This window comes from Eretmochelys imbricata, chromosome 24 (genome assembly GCF_965152235.1).
Source record: "Eretmochelys imbricata isolate rEreImb1 chromosome 24, rEreImb1.hap1, whole genome shotgun sequence".
Classification (NCBI taxonomy): Eukaryota; Metazoa; Chordata; order Testudines; family Cheloniidae; genus Eretmochelys; species Eretmochelys imbricata.
Genome location: NC_135595.1, coordinates 10,762,173 through 10,778,225, shown reverse-complemented (window position 1 = coordinate 10,778,225; position 16,053 = coordinate 10,762,173). Strand labels below are relative to the sequence as shown.

The 16,053-nt window shown below is 49.7% G+C and overlaps 1 protein-coding gene across 1 annotated transcript; it reads left to right on the top strand.

The window, feature by feature from the left end:
* The first annotated feature begins 3,001 nt into the window (after positions 1 to 3,001).
* On the top strand, positions 3,002 to 7,074 carry LOC144279928 (interferon-inducible GTPase 5-like). Its single transcript, XM_077841629.1, is given in 3 exon segments — positions 3,002 to 3,052; positions 5,749 to 6,607; positions 6,755 to 7,074. Coding segments are annotated over 3 exon segments (1,230 nt in total).
* Positions 7,075 to 16,053: the final 8,979 nt, after the last annotated feature.

Below are 16,053 nucleotides of genomic sequence, written 5' to 3'. Positions count from 1 at the left end.
ATGAAGAGACCAGGGAATCATCTATCTATAACCACCTCCTCTCCCTAAGTCCCACATCGCCCCATTTCAACCAATTCAAAACACAGCTGCTGTGATCGCCTGCCTGCTTTCTGCTCTGACCCCCTCTTTGAATATATCAACACCACGTTTCATTGCAGTCAAAATCCAGATGTCATGTGCTCATCTTCAAGGCTCTTTGCAGACCTATGTGTTCGCTCTTGTCTCTTCTCGCAGTACCTCTGGCCTCCTCTGCTTTGCCTATGGGGCCGGGTCCATCCATCTTGTTCCCAGCTCTTTGCACAAATGTCTACATACCTTCTTTTCTGCAGGAAAGTCACTAATGTCTCCTTTAAATCCCTCCCACAGGCACCCCTCCCACTATACCTACAAAAAATCAGGGAGGCTGAGTAGAGTGACACATGAGGGGAGGTAGCACTTAGTTAATACAATAATAATAATGATAATTAGCGGTATCATTGCGGAATGTAGCAGCGGAGAGAAGCTCTAGTCATGGAGCAGGACTGTATTGTACAAACACAGAACAGAAAGACAGTCCCTGCCCCAAAGACCTTGCAATCTAACAGCTTGTCTACATGGGGTGGGGTGGGGTTATGAGACAAGAGGGCAATACAAATTATGAGAGACAGAGGAGCACAAATGAGCATGACCTGTTAGCATGACAGGCCGCAGTCTCATTCATGAGATGATGCTGGAATTAAAAGTAATATTGTCAAGTGAAAGTTGATATACAGCTGCAATGGATGTGCGTTACTGTGTCACTCAACCTTTGCTACCCTCGCTGCCTTAGACTGTAAACTCTTTGGGACAGGGATGTGTCTTCATATGTGTTTGTACAGTATCTAGCTGAAGGAGGAATGTTCCGGATGGGGCCTCTGGGAGCTACTGCACTATACAAATAACACACTCCTCCTCCCTGGTATCCTTCCAGGACCAGGTACTCCTAATAATGATGCACTAGTACATTTCTCGAATGCCTTTTATTCCAAAGATCTTGACATACCACATTCTTATAGGCCCCTGGACATGCAGTCACCTCTGGGGTGGAGGGTGTCAACTGAGAGCAGCACAGCATGCTGCAAATCAGGGGGGAAGAGAACCTTTCCCCAAGGACAGAAGGGCTAGCACAGCTCCTCTTACACAAAAGAGCCAGGGGAGCTGTCATGTCCATGCAGAGCAGCGAGGGCTGGGACAGACTAAGATGAGTTGGTGGCCAGAGTATGAACCTGCAATTCCAGAGGATCTCGGAGTTTAGATCACTAAACCATCCTCTCCCATTTCAGCAAAGAGCATCAGATGGAAGGAAACCTTGCTCTGTCTCTTAATAAATGCATCTGAAAGCTTGGACCAGTAAATAGCAGAGGTTAGAGTTCATTTTAAAGAGGGAGGGGTGATTCACCTCGAGAAAAATCACCCATCCAAAATATCCTTCTTGAGGGCACTGAAGAGTTGCTTTTAATTGACAGTCAGGAGGAATTTCCTGGCCTGCTTCATGTGTCTATACTCAGCTGCAGAGCAACAAAATTGACCAACATGCCAGGGCCAGAATGAGACAGGAAATCGTGGTCACTTTGCCTGCTCAAAGCTCTCTTCCGGCTTTTTCACTGAAGCCTATTTCAGGCCCTGCATTACTTTTGTTTCCCCTTCATTTCTGATAACGTTACAGGAACAGGATGTTTGGCTTGGAGCTGTCAAACCAAATGCAGACCAGTGGTAATCATGAAAGACTCAGCCAGCCTGGGAAAGGCTTGGCATCCTAGGTCCATTCATCTTCTCCCTGCTGCCTTTCTCCAGCCTTGCAGAGCTGCTGAGTCAGAATAGTAGCTTCCACAGGCAGCAGGTCTGTAAGCCAGACTCCAAAGAACTTGCTTAACATGTTGTGCCAGGACTGAGCGCCCATGCTCAGGGACCATTTGGCTGGTCAAGGACTAAGGGTCCAATCCTGTTGCCATTAAAGTCCATGGGAACTTTGGCACTGACTTCAAGATGAGCCAAATCAGTCCCTTAAAGAGGTCCTGCCCCTGTTTGTGCTCACAGCAGTACAGCCTTGGGCTGCAGTCTCATCAGATTTCACCAGCAAAACAAAGTTAATGTGGTGGTGAGACCCCCCCAGGGAAAACTCAGCTGGTACTGGAAACGGAAGGAGTGACTCAGGCTCCTTTCTCTGAGTCAACACTGGAGAAAAGCCCAGCATGGTGTCAGGGTTTGGTGTCATGAACCTAATGGATGAAATCAAGGTCTGGATCACTTGCAATTCCCATTAAAGAGCTAACAGGATTTTTCTCAAGAAGAGGGGATATGAAGTCAGTGTCCTGGCCGTATTCCACCTTGGGCAATTTGCAATCAGCTTCCTGAAATAGTTTAAATTGGATACAGGATCCATCATCCCTTTCTGTCCTAAGCCATTGTGCAGTGTTGCTTTGTGCTATTAACAGCTGCTGTGTCCTACCCCAGAGTTTATGCGTGCAATCTGCAAAGTCCTTTCATACCTTTTAGGATGCAAGGTGGCGTATAAATGCAGGATATTGCTGTTAGGGACAAGTTTCAAAAGGATGCACCCCCCACCCCCAACACCCACACCCCTCTGAGTGATCGCCTTTTAGAGGGAACCTTATTAACCCTGACAGAGCATCCTGCAGGTCCCCAGCCAGATTCATCCTATTCCCCACTGGTACATGAAGTGTGAGCAGAGTGAGGGGAAATGGGAAGTCGGCCCCCACCCCCTTCTCCTCTTATATGCTCCCCTCTCTAATCTAACCTCCCTCTCTGCGAGTCACTGGGACTCCCCTTGCATTGCGCAGGTCCCTGTCCTGCCAGAGGCTGAGCCCAGTGCTGAGTGCTCCTGGTGGGAGGGAGGGGTTAACGCCCAGGATGCGCGTGCGTGCACTGCTCAGCATAAGGTCTCACAGGTAGTTTAATTACCTCTGGCCTGAGGCCAGGTCTGTCCACAGTTCTTGTCCTGGCACAGTAGAACCTCCAAGTTATGAACACCTCGCGCATGGAGGTGGTTCGTAACTCTGAACAAAACATTGTCGTTATTCTTTCAAAAGTTTACAGCTGAACCGTGACTGCTTTGCAACTTTACCGTGCGGAAGAAAAATGCTGCTTTCCCTTTTTTTTAAGTAGTTTACTTTTAACACAGGACTGTACTGTACTTGCTGTCCCGGCTGCTGCCTGAGTGCATACTTCCTGTTCCAAATACGGTGTGTGGCTGACCGGTCAGTTCTTAACTCCAGTGTTGGTCACTCTGAGGCTCTGTATAACTCTTGGGGTAGAAGCGGCCCGCTCACCAGAAGAGTTATACAGGGACACGCCTAGTGTATACTAATGTAAAGGTGCCCTCTAGTGGTCTATTTGATTCCCCTTCCCATATGGGAATAGCTATACGTACCTTTATAGAGGCCCACGCTAGGAGGGGTTCATTTGGTCATTCAAAGGATTGAGACGATTTGCTTTCGGGTATGTCTTGCTGGGTGATGAATGTGAAAAAGAAAGCACTGAAAGGCAGGGCTCTGGTGCCAATGAAAGAAACGCTAATAAAGAAAAGAAAAGAAAAGAAAAGAAAAGAAAAGGCACTGGAGTGTAGGCCAGACTTGACATGAGCAATTAATGTGGGGGAGGCCTGTAAAACAGGATTAGGGAGGTAAGTAGATCGCCAGCCTGAACACACAATGTCTGTGCCAACTAAGGGCTTGTGTACACTCATGGGTGGCCAGTGGAGCCCCCCCCTTAGGGGAGGCTAGCCCCTGGCTCTGCCCCTTCCGCCCGGGCCCCTCCCCCGCAGTCGGAGCCCTGAGCCTCCTCCACACTGCCCAGAGGTGCCCAAAGGACCCCCGCCCACCTGCCTGGAGCTGCCCTGGGCCAGCCACAGCCGTGCCACACCTCCCCTCCCCAGAGCTCAAGCCGCTGCAGGAAAAGCCTCTCACTCTTGTCTGAAGAAGCTTTGAGATGCCCCATACAGGTTCTGGGGCAGCTGAGGAGTTGGTATGTGTTACTCAGCTTCTGGGGCTCAGCAGTAATCTCTCTGGAGTCCAGGGAGATGACTGATGAACCCAGGAAACTGAATAGCAGATACTGCCTCCTCAGCCACCCCGGAAGCTGCATGTGGCATAATAAAGCAAAAACTCCCCTAACCTATTATACCCGCCACCCATGTGTACACTTCAAATGCTACAGTCGCACAGCTGCACTGCTGAAGTGCTTCAGTGTAGACACACCCTGTGCCAGCAGGAGGAGGCTTGGTCAATGGCCAGGGCTTGTGGGTGCTACCGTAATACACCTAATAACTAACGTACAGCGCCTAGCTCCATGGGGTCCTGTTCCACGGCTGTGGCTCCTGGGCGCTGCCAGGCATCTTCTCACCATCCAGGATCTGATTCCCCGTTACACCAAGGCCTCTTTGCAATGCTCTGGCAGGGGAAAGGAGCCTTGGAGTGGGTCCCCTTTGCAGGAAACAAGCCCCGTGGGGCACAAACCCTGTTTTGCAGGTCACTTTTAATTTCACTTCTAACTCCCTGGTTAGTTAATTAAGGCTCATTAAGAGCTTGCAGACGCTCAGGTGAAATGGACGATTTAAGTGCAGTGTTATGGTTTGAAGGAGAAGAGTCACTAACTGTTTTGTTTGTACCTTCCCTGCTCCGTCCTGTCTTATGCACATATTGGGCGGAGGGATACCCATTTTATGTCGAATGGGCGAAGGGTTACCCTTTATGCAAATCAGTGATGAGTCTGGTGGCACCACAGCCAGTGACATCACATAAGAAGGCACAGGCAGCCAATCAGCATGTGGCTATAAGATGTGATCATATTCTGTGGCAGACACCCCTGGGGATAAGACGTTGGGGGACCCTCAGACAGAGCTGGGGACAGAGGCCGGCCCAGTGGGAATGGGAGTAACTTGCCCTGAGGTGCGGGAAGAAGCCTGTTCCCTGCTGGTGTATTAAACAACCCTCGCCAGAACCATCTCTGCACCCAGAGCTCCCTTGAGAGGGCAGGTGGGTGAGGGAACTGAGTGGCTGGGAGTGAGGACACTTGGGTTGGATGTACGGCTCTGGGAGGGGAGTGAGGTCTAGTGGTTAGATCAGGGTGGGCCGTTCACCTTTGATAATGTAACTGTCAGAGTAAGGGATCCTTGCTCAGTCCGAGCCTCAGTTTCCATCTTCTCTCAGCCCCACTGGGAGTCACCAACTTCCTCCTTGATGGCTCTGCCCCATTCTGTGGCACTGGCCTTGGTGAAAAGTTCCTCCTTGCTCATTACTTCACATGACAATTTGGTGCAGCAGAAATGGCTTCACTTCTGCTCTTGCATCAAGCCCACGCCCTTCCCCCAAGCCAGCCCATGCTGGCATCGGATGCTCTTGGAAGCCAGAGGAGATGGAGGCTGGGAGAGGGGATCCCTGCTGAGCGGAGGTCTGGAAGTGAGGAAGAGGGAGGAGCTGTGATAGCCCAGGCCGGAGGAGATGGAGGCCTGAGTGGGAATCTCAGCTGAGGGGGAGCTGGATTTCTGGGAGGTCAGAGGGGTGCCATTGGCTGGGCCAGAGAAGATGGAGGCTGGGATGGGGCTGGGTCTCTGGGAGGAGCTGCCTAGAGACAAAGACCTAGACGAGGGTTTCAGCGGTTCAGCATTCCCAGGAACTCACACAAGAACTGGCCTTTCCCTCTTTAAGGCAGGGGCTGCAGCAGCTTGCCGGAGCTGACATGGCCTCACAGAGCAGTGAGGGCATCATCAAGCTGTCGAGGGAGGAGCTGGAGGCCCTTAAAGCTGCCTTTGAGGAGGGGAACCTCGCCGGAGTGGCCTCCAGGCTGCAGGAGATGCTGGAGTCGCTGGAGAGCATCCAGCTGGACGTGGGCATCACGGGTGAGACTGGCGCTGGGAAGTCATCCTTTGTCAATGCCCTGCGGGGCCTGGGTGATGAGGATGCAGGTGCCGCCTGCACCGGTGTGGTGGAGACCACCAGGGAGCCGACTCCATACCAGCATCCCCGGTACCCCAACTTGACCATCTGGGACCTGCCAGGGATCGGCACACCCGATTTCCATCCCGACGCCTACCTGGAACAGGTCGGCTTCTCACGCTACGACATCTTCTTCATCATCGCCTCGCAGTGCTTCACCGCCAACCACGCTGCTCTGGCCTGCCACATCCAGGCCATGGACAAGAGCTTCTACTTTGTCCGCTCCAAGGTGGACGTGGACCTGGATTCCTCCCTCAGGCGCCGGCCATCCAGCTACAGTGAGGTGGGGGTGCTGCAGGAGATCCGGCAGAACTGCTTGGAGGGTCTGCAGGCCCAAGGCATCCGCTCACCCCAGGTCTTCCTCCTCTCAGCCTTTGATTTCAGCAAGTACGACTTCCACCTCCTGGGGGAGACGCTGGAGAGGGAGTTGAGCCACCACAAGCAGCATGCCTTCCTGATGGCCCTGCCCAACATCTCCCTGCACATCCTGGAGAAGAAGAAGGCTGCCATGCTGAAGCAGATGTGGCTGGTCTCCACTGTGGCATGCGGTGTCCACGCCGCGCCCATCCCAGGGCTCCTGATCTCCTGCGATGTGGACGTCCTCGCCAGGACCCTGCAAGGTTACTAAAACAGTTAGTGACTCTTCTCCTTCAAACCATAACGCTGCACTTAAATCGTCCATTTCACCTGAGCGTCTGCAAGCTCTTAATGAGTCTTAATTAACTAACCACGGAGTTAGAAGTGAAATTAAAAGTGACCTGCAAAACAGGGTTTGTGCCAGGTCGGCCTGGACCACGAATCTCTGGAGAAGCTGGCAGCAGAAGTGGGGCAGCCGGTGGGACAGATGAAGGCTGTTATCAGGGCACCACTGTCCAAGGAGATCTCCAGCAGCCTGGTGGTGCAGCTGCTGATTCAGGCAGGTGGCAAGGTGCCAAAGCTATCCAAGGAGGTGCTGCGCTCTGTCCCTGTGCTGGACTCCATGGCATCTGGAGCACTGTCTTTTGCTACCACTTACAAGATGCTGAGGAGTTTCATGGATGAGGTGACTGCCAATGTCCAGAGGGTGCTGATCAAACCCTTCGAGGTGGATGCTGAGAAATGAGCCAGAGAGGAGGAGAGAGAAAGATCAAGACACCTTCTATGGAGGGAAGTGGAGACAGGACCCCAACATCCCCAGGAAATCCCCTGAGCTTCCTACCAAATGTCAGAATTTCATTCCCTAGCTGGATAGAAAATACAGCAATGAATTTCTAAAGATTCTGTTGCAGTTGTTACTTTGCTTTTTAAACCTCAAATATCAGATCTGGTTCTCCTCTCACTGACACTGGTGCAAACCGTAAATCCATTGTAAATATGTTGTCATAAACTGAGGTATCGCCACTATAAGTAAACACCTAATTGTAAAATGGGCATAACTCTGTTGTAAATACTATTGTAAATGAGGAGGAACTCTGGTGTAAACTGGGAGGAACTCCATTGTACATACATAGTTTAAAGCTGTGCGGAGCGCCATTAGAAGAAAACCAGAGACAGATTTTAAGTGAGTACATGCAGTGAGGCACAAAAGTCAGAAATGGTTACAAGAAAAATAAAGATAAAACACTTACTAGTGTTTAATTTACCAAACTGTATTAGATTCAAGCAAAGTTTCTCGCCACATGCTCCAGCAGATTACTGACCAAACTCTCAGGTCAGGAGCTCTCCTCTGGAGTCCAACGGCTGTTCTCCTTTGTCTTCTTAGATATGATGCCAGAGACAGACAGGGAGAGAGAAGAGGGGTGTCTTGGGGTGCCTGCCCCTTCTTTTTATTGTCCTGCCCCCCTTTGAGAAGCATTTCCAGCTGGGAGCAAGGCGATAGGCAGGCTGCTGGAGAAAGAAACTTTCATACTGTTTCTTCACTACGGTGTAGATTTTTGTCCCTGCCCACTTCCTCGCCAAAGAATGGCCACTTAGCAGGTATGTCCGTCAGCCTTGTTGACAGATGGCTGAGACGTCAGTTTGCCTTTTGTCTCTGAGGAATTGTTTAGCCGCTCCCCGGACTAATCTGGGAAACACACTTCACTCATGATTTCAGATTATGTCCATAACTTTACATATAATGCTGCCACATGCATTTTGCCATGATACTACTGATCAGCAAGTTATCAGGTTTTAAATGATACTTCACAAGGCATACCTTGTACTGACACTCTTCCAATAGTCTGTAGGGTGTGAACACTGGCATTTTCTGTCACAATGGGGCACTGACACAACCCACACATTGAGACACATGGGACTAAGGGATGCTGGTGAGTGGACAGTGGGGACTGGAGCAGAAAGGGTCTTGTACGGCAAAGAGGAGGCTGTGTGATCCTGTGGGGAGTGGAAGCCAGGGGATCTAGGTTCCAATCCCAACTCTACCACTGACCTGCTGGGTGACCATGGGCGAGTCCCTTCCAGTCTTTGTGCCTCAGTTTTTCTCTGTAAATTGGGATAATGATGCTGATTCCTTTTGGAAAGCACAGCACTTCTGATCTGGGGATAACACACGCTGTACAAAAGTGAACCATTCTAACTGAAATATGAAAAATGACAAATTAAATAAATTCTTCTGATTGTTCTTAGTGGCCGGAGTCATTTCTGAATATCAAGTATGTGATGGTGTGGGAATGTTCCATAATATTTTGTATTAATATTGTGTGTGCCTCAGTTTCCCCCATGTGGTGCATTGCTAACTAGGTAGTGGGAAAAGGTTGTTTGCTCTTTGCAGAGACCCAGTGATACAGGCGTGACTGATGTCTAGCTGTTTGGAGCCTGGGGCCCCAAGCCCATTGAGAGTCTGAGAAGACAATGGCCACTCCAATTGCCCAGACATTTGGAACCTAGTAATTAAAAACCATAGATGGCCCACCCTCCACAAGAAGCCAGCCAGGTGTGACCAGCTGGAGAACAAAGGGCTAAGGAGGTGAGGTCAGGCGACAATGTTTGCCCTGGAACCAGTGGTGCAAGAAGAAATCATTTCTTGCTGGTATTGCACTCATGGGAGGGACACAAGGGAGGGCACGTGACCTCCCCGTGTGACCCTCCATGTGACTCCTTCCCACCCTGCCCCCATGCTCTCCCCGTCCCCTCTGACACCCACCTTACCTGTCTAAAATTTTACAACTGTATCTCTTAAACAGATGCAGTTGTAAAATGATGCTTTGGGCCCCTGGTCCTACCTGTACTTCCAAGAGTCATTGAGGACCCAACAGCAACCCAAATTGAAAACTTCTTAAATGAAAGAAGGATAGGAAGAACAGTCACCCCACTTTCCCTTAACACACTATCAGTGCCTCCCTTATGTCCAAACAAAGCTTCTGCCAGCTTGCCTTTATCTAAGTCTTGCTCTCCGCCAGGCACTAGGAAAGCAAAGATGTGGCGCCATCTGGGTTTGATGGAAAAGAGGCATAGAACTGTGTGTGCCATGTACATCTTGATAATACTACAGCCCAAATTGTTTTATCATTTTCCTCAGCATGACATACAGGAGGGGCAATCAAAATCAGCCTGGCAGAACATGCATGAGAACTGTCTCTGGACAGATAAGCAATTGATCAAAATCACATTCTCTGATCTCTTGGGGCCAAATCCTGTTCCCATTGAGATCAAAAGGAGTGTTGCTATTGAGTTCAATGGGAATAGGCTTTGACAGTTGGAGAGGAAAGAACAAAACCACTCAAGCAAGGGCTATGTTGCTTATACCGCCGGTATCAAAGGCTGCTGAGTCATGTGAGAAAGTCAGCAGACATCTGATCTTTGTCCATTGCAAGGGAGAAATCAGCAATCAATGAGGCTAGAACAGTCTCTGTACCACGTCCAACTCATAAATCCTTCTGCAAAAGATCAAGGAGATATGAAGGCTCCAGACTACCTTAAAGTCCTCAGTCCCTTGCTTAGAATGCCCCCATTAATATATGTTCATAGTCCAGAGGCTGGAGCAGGAAAGAAGCCAGAGCAGGAAAGAGGCAAAATGGACACGTTTCCAGGCCAGGGCCTTATAGTTTCTGCCAAGTGCCAAGTAAAGGGAAATCTGTTCTCACTGTGAAAGATGGTGTTTGGAGTCACATGGGCAAGTTACATGTCCATCACCCCCACCCATATTCTAGTTAGAACATTCACAAAAAGTCCATTAAGTGTAGACAGGCGTTTTCCAAGGTCCATCATGAGCTAAGTGTTCCTTAATGGGCCATTCAACTTGACTTGTCCCTTCATGTGCTGGCTAAATCCCTTGTGGGCGTTACCACAAGAGCAAACACATAGTAAACATCTTTAATATTCATAACTTCAGATACCAGGATGAATACACATGCATAGAAATAACCTAATCATAAGTACCAGCTATTTCACCTGCATGACTATTCCCAAAAGAGATTCTGAAAAATCACACCACGTACCTGAGAGCCTATGTTCCAGCCCCAGCCCCACTGGAGTTTTGTTTTCTGTTATGTTACAACAGAGACGGAGCCAGTGGCATGACTCCATTTGGCTTAACAGGGCGAGGTTAATTTTTAGCTGTTCATGTGTGACTGCACCTTTGGTCAGGTGAATGGGCTGCCATGTTCCTTTGCAGTTAACTTTTTAATGTTCATAAACCTGGTATGTGGTGAGGTGGTTTAAAGCATAACACAGGCTTTTAAGTTTGCAAATCTGTGACCCTCTGCCTCTTTGAGATTTTATTAATTATTATTATTATTTGCTGGTCATAATGTGGGAGGGTCTCCTCTCTGCCCTCTGCTCATGAGGTTATGTATGTGTCTTGTAGCACTTGTCTGAACACCAACTGGAAGGATTTTTTTTTTCAGTAAGTGTGGACTGATTCTTTTCTCTTAGAAGGCATGTCATTTTTTTCAGGTTCATACTGATTAACACAGAAAACAGGTGGGGCTGTTAAACTTTCTTCAAATTCCATAGAAAATTAAGGTCAGCTCTAAAGGTAAGCCATTGTTTAAGTTTGTTAGCATATGCATTGTGCTGTTAAAGCCGTATAAAGAATGAATGCCCTCTCTAGCCGCGTTCTGCTCCTTTAAGGAGCAGAGCGCAGCCCCACTCCTGGAGCCCCAAGTCTTTCCGGTACCCCATACCCCCTAAAAATCTTTTGCCAGTACTGAGTACTGGAGAGTACCACCCTACTTGTAGTGCCAATCTTTAAAAAAGGGAAGAAGGAGGATCCTGGGAACTACAGGCCAGTCAGCCTCACTTTAGTCCCCGGAAAAATCATGGAGCAGGTCCTCAGAGAATCAATCCTGAAGCACTTACATGAGAGGAAAGTGATCAGGAACAGTCAGCATGGATTCACCAAGGGAAGGTCATGCCTGACTAATCTAATCGCCTTCTATGATGAGATTACTGGTTCTGTGGATGAAGGGAAAGCAGTGGATGTATTGTTTCTTGACTTTAGCAAAGCTTTTGACACGGTCTCCCACAGTATTCTTGTCAGCAAGTTAAAGAAGTATGGGCTGGATGAATGCACTATAAGGTGGGTAGAAAGTTGGCTAGATTGTCGGGCTCAACGGGTAGTGATCAATGGCTCCATGTCTAGTTGGCAGCTGGTGTCAAGTGGAGTGCCCCAGGGGTCGGTCCTGGGGCCAGTTTTGTTCAATATCTTCATAAATGATCTGGAGGATGGTGTGGATTGCACTCTCAGCAAATTTGCGGATGATACTAAACTGGGAGGAGTGGTAGATACGCTGGAGGGCAGGGATAGGATACAGATGGACCTAGACAAATTGGAGGATTGGGCCAAAAGAAATCTGATGAGGTTCAATAAGGATAAGTGCAGGGTCCTGCACTTAGGACGGAAGAACCCAATGCACAGCTACAGACTAGGGACCGAATGGCTAGGCAGCAGTTCTGCGGAAAAGGACCTAGGGGTGACAGTGGACGAGAAGCTGGATATGAGTCAGCAGTGTGCCCTTGTTGCCAAGAAGGCCAATGGCATTTTGGGATGTATAAGTAGGGGCATAGCGAGCGGATCGAGGGACGTGATCGTCCCCCTCTGTTCGACATTGGTGAGGCCTCATCTGGAGTACTGTGTCCAGTTTTGGGCCCCACACTACAAGAAGGATGTGGATAAATTGGAGAGAGTCCAGCGAAGGGCAACAAAAATGATTAGGGGTCTGGAACACATGAGTTATGAGGAGAGGCTGAGGGAACTGGGATTGTTTAGTCTGCAGAAGAGAAGAATGAGGGGGGATTTGATAGCTGCTTTCAACTACCTGAGAGGTGGTTCCAGAGAGGATGGTTCTAGACTATTCTCAGTGGTAGAAGAGGAGAGGACAAGGAGTAATGGTCTCAAGTTGCAGTGGGGGAGGTTTAGGTTGGATATTAGGAAAAGCTTTTTCACTAGGAGGGTGGTGAAACACTGGAATGCATTACCTAGGGAGGTGGTAGAATCTCCTTCCTTAGAAGTTTTTAAGGTCAGGCTTGACAAAGCCCTGGCTGGGATGATTTAATTGGGGATTGGTCCTGCTTTGAGCAGGGGGTTGGACTAGATGACCTCCTGAGGTCCCTTCCAACCCTGATATTCTATGATTCTATGATTCTATGATACTTGCACTACTGCCAGGAACAAAAACAAAGTATAGAAGAGGCGCCCAATGGGGATGTCAAGAGATGCTCCTGCACTGGGACTGAAGTGGGGTCCGAGGGCTCTGTGCTTTGGGCTGACCCAGATGGACCAGGCTGTAACTCTCTGTTCTCTGGCTAACCAAGGACTTGCCATGCTATGTTCCAGACAGCTAATAAACCCTGCTGCTTTCACCATGCTGGCTGAGAGTCACTGCACATGCTGAAGATGGGGGTGCAGTGCTCCCTTTGGGTGTTCAAGTCTCTCTCAGGTGTTCAACTCAGGCGGACTCGCGGAACGGAGCTCACAGTGTGACACAGGGATGCTCCGAGGTTCGGTGGCTTCCCCTAGTGAGAGTGTGTCCCTAAAGTGGGTCTGGTGCACTGAAGGAGTCCTTACAGGGACTGTTCCAGAGCTATGACAAAGGGCAGAGACACTATTTAAATGAAACCTAAATAGCAAAGTTACTGTTTTCACCTGCCTTGTTATTATAGCCGTGGAGGATCTACAGAGCTCCAACTTCCTTCTTGGCTTCATCAGGAGCATTCAACTCCACCACCTGAATCAACACTCAGCCACAGTATGCAAATAATCAGTAATAATGCGGTAATGTCAGGCCTGTCACGTACTAGTGCATCAACCCGGAGTTTCCTGGCTGGACTGGAAGAGGCTGTTTTGAAGGGCAATACATTGGTATTCGTACATTAAGGTATTCTATGATTCTATTCTATGATTCTAAGGTACTTAAAACATGAACTAGATCTGACCCTGTTTAGTGTTTTTGCTGGAAACCCTCTGCCCAGCTTTTGCATACGTGGCTGGAGAGTTCTGGTATTTGTAAGTAGTGTTTGCTTTTATTGGGTGGCTCCACTCTGTATAAATATTAGATTTGCGATTGGTGCATCAGAGGAATAGCTCTGTCTCTCTGGTCAGAAGCTTCTGATGCTGAAATCTGCAGTTAGACCCCTCAGCGACCCTGGAACGAGGGACCAGGTGAGTCCTGAGCCTTCCCCTTAGTATGTTCCTCAGTGATGTCACGTAGCAGTAGTTGCAATATAGCAACAGGACAAATAGTAGCTTTAAAAAGCCCAAGACGTTGTTGGTTTCTCTACATCTGTAAAATGAGGATAATGCTACTGAGCTGCTCTGTAAAGTGTTCTGAGATCCATTCATGAACAGCGCTGGGCATTATTATTACACAGCATCAGCATGGGTCCGTCTGGCTCCCCAGCACACATGAGCCTCAGTGGGCTTATCCTCAGAGCACACAGTGAAGTAGGGACAGTTCTCACCCATTTTACAGCTGGGGAGCTGAGCCCAGAGAGAGCTCATCACCTGCCCGAGGAGTGAGTGACAGAGAGGGGAATTGAACCCAGCTCTCCTGATCTGAGCCTTAACAAGCCGCCCTCTCGCATTGGGTAGCTGTGTGGCAGGGCCCTTTGGCTGGGCTCGTGACGGTGCGGCCGGGCTGTGGGCATGCAGGTTCCACAGCATGAGTGAAATGTGCGGGCACCAGTTCTGCTGCAAAGCAAAGGGAGAGACTCCTAGAAAAAGGCCTGAGCTGGGACTTGGGTTCTGATCCCCTCGCTTCCCTTCTCTAGACCTGATCCCAGCGCTGACTGGAGCCAGTCTGAGGCATTCCATTGACTTCAATGGGCTTCAGGTCAGGCTCTATCTGCCTTAGTTTTCCCATCTGCATGTAACCCTTCTGCCCGTCAGAGTTGGCAGCAACAAGGGCCGGGTTCAATATCTAGGGGATCCATTCCAATAACACAATGCAAACCGGCTCGAGCCCCCACCCAGTGACCTGGGACAAATATATACCACCCCCGCTGGGCGCCTCCAAGAGGCAATACTTCCCCTCTCGCAAGCACATAGTCTGAGTGTAGCAAAAGCCTTTTAATAACAGAGAGAAACAATGTGGCATTATGTTGGGGAAACACCACCAACAGGATTCATAACACAACCCATGAGCAAAAAAAAAAACCCACCCCAGGCAAATTGGGGCATGCCCTTTTCCCTTTGGTTCTTGAGTCCAGCAACCCCAAATCACCCAAAGTCCCAAAAGTCCAATGCCCCAAAAGTCTCTGTCCCTGGTCAGGGCAGCCCCAGAATTTGAAAGTTTATCTGCGGAGCTTTACCTCCCAACCTGGGTGGAAATGGAAATGGGATGGGGGTAAGAGGCACCTTACATGATCTGAAGCTGACCGCCCCATAGCTCCATAGCTCCATAGCGGCGCTCCGCTCCGCTCCGCCAGCCGCCCCACGAACTCCTTCGCTCAGCTGCGCTCCGCTCCGCCAGCCGCCCCACGAACTCCTTCGCTCAGCTGCGCTCCGCTCCGCCAACCGCCCCACGAACTCCTTCGCTCAGCTCCACGGCCCACAAGCAGCTCCTGCCATCCACACACTGCTCCGCGTCGAACTGCTCCACAATATATCTTCAGGCTCCCCCACTACTTAACACAACACTCAGTGATTTCAGCTCTTAGGTGAATTCAGCTTGTAGTAGGGGAGCCCCAGTGCTGGTGCACTGTCAGCCCAAAGTGAGCTCAGCAGCCTATAACTAGACTTCTAATGAACTCAAAATTAGCTCTGATATTCTACAGTGGAGAGAGGAGGAAGTGCAATTAGCATGTAAGGCCCTCACCAAGGGGCCCATGCCACCAAGTATTCATACTTGTCCCCAGCCTCTCTCTATTCACACAGTTTTGGAACCCATGACCCTTGCCTAGCGAGTGCTACTTAGTTGATGGTGAATCCCTCCATCATAACAAAAGGCCACGTACAGTTCCAAGCACAGTTCCCATAATCAGGGTAATAACAATTTATTCTTCCTGCCCCAATAACATAGACCCTGGGGATCCCACAGCAGCCAAAGTGACCATTTGAGCAGCTATGGCCTCATTCTAGGCGTGGTGGGTGTGCCTATGCAAATGACATCGGCCCCTGAAGTTCTTTTCCACAACTTGCCACACCTCACCACCAGATGTCAGGGTGGAGCTCATCCTGACACTGCTTACATGCAAAATGATATAACGAGACCTGTCCACCCTACAGGGGCGATGCGAGGCTCCGTTAGCAGAGGGAGTGCAGGGTCAGGGCTTGCTCTGTGCACATGATGAGACTTGGATTCCTCCCGGCACCCCGTGAAGCACTCCCCCGGTGCTCCCCTCCCAGCACAGCTCCCCTGAGCTTCCCACCCCACAAGCCCATCGCTGAGCCATCGCGGAGCCCTCAGTGCGTTCTGAAGACGAAAACTGCTCCCAGGATGTCACTGCAAGGCCATCCCCACTCTAGCAAAACCCCATTGAACTCAAGGGCTGCAGGGTGTTTTAGTGTCATGGGCAGGTTATGCAGAGAGCCAACATTGCCCACAGCCTTGGGAGCAGGAGATTTGGGGAGGAGCCACCCCCGCCCTCTGTTCTGTGACACTAACTAGCACCAGCCTGGCTATTAACCAGATGATTTACTGTTTTTCCTGCTGCAAAGTCAATA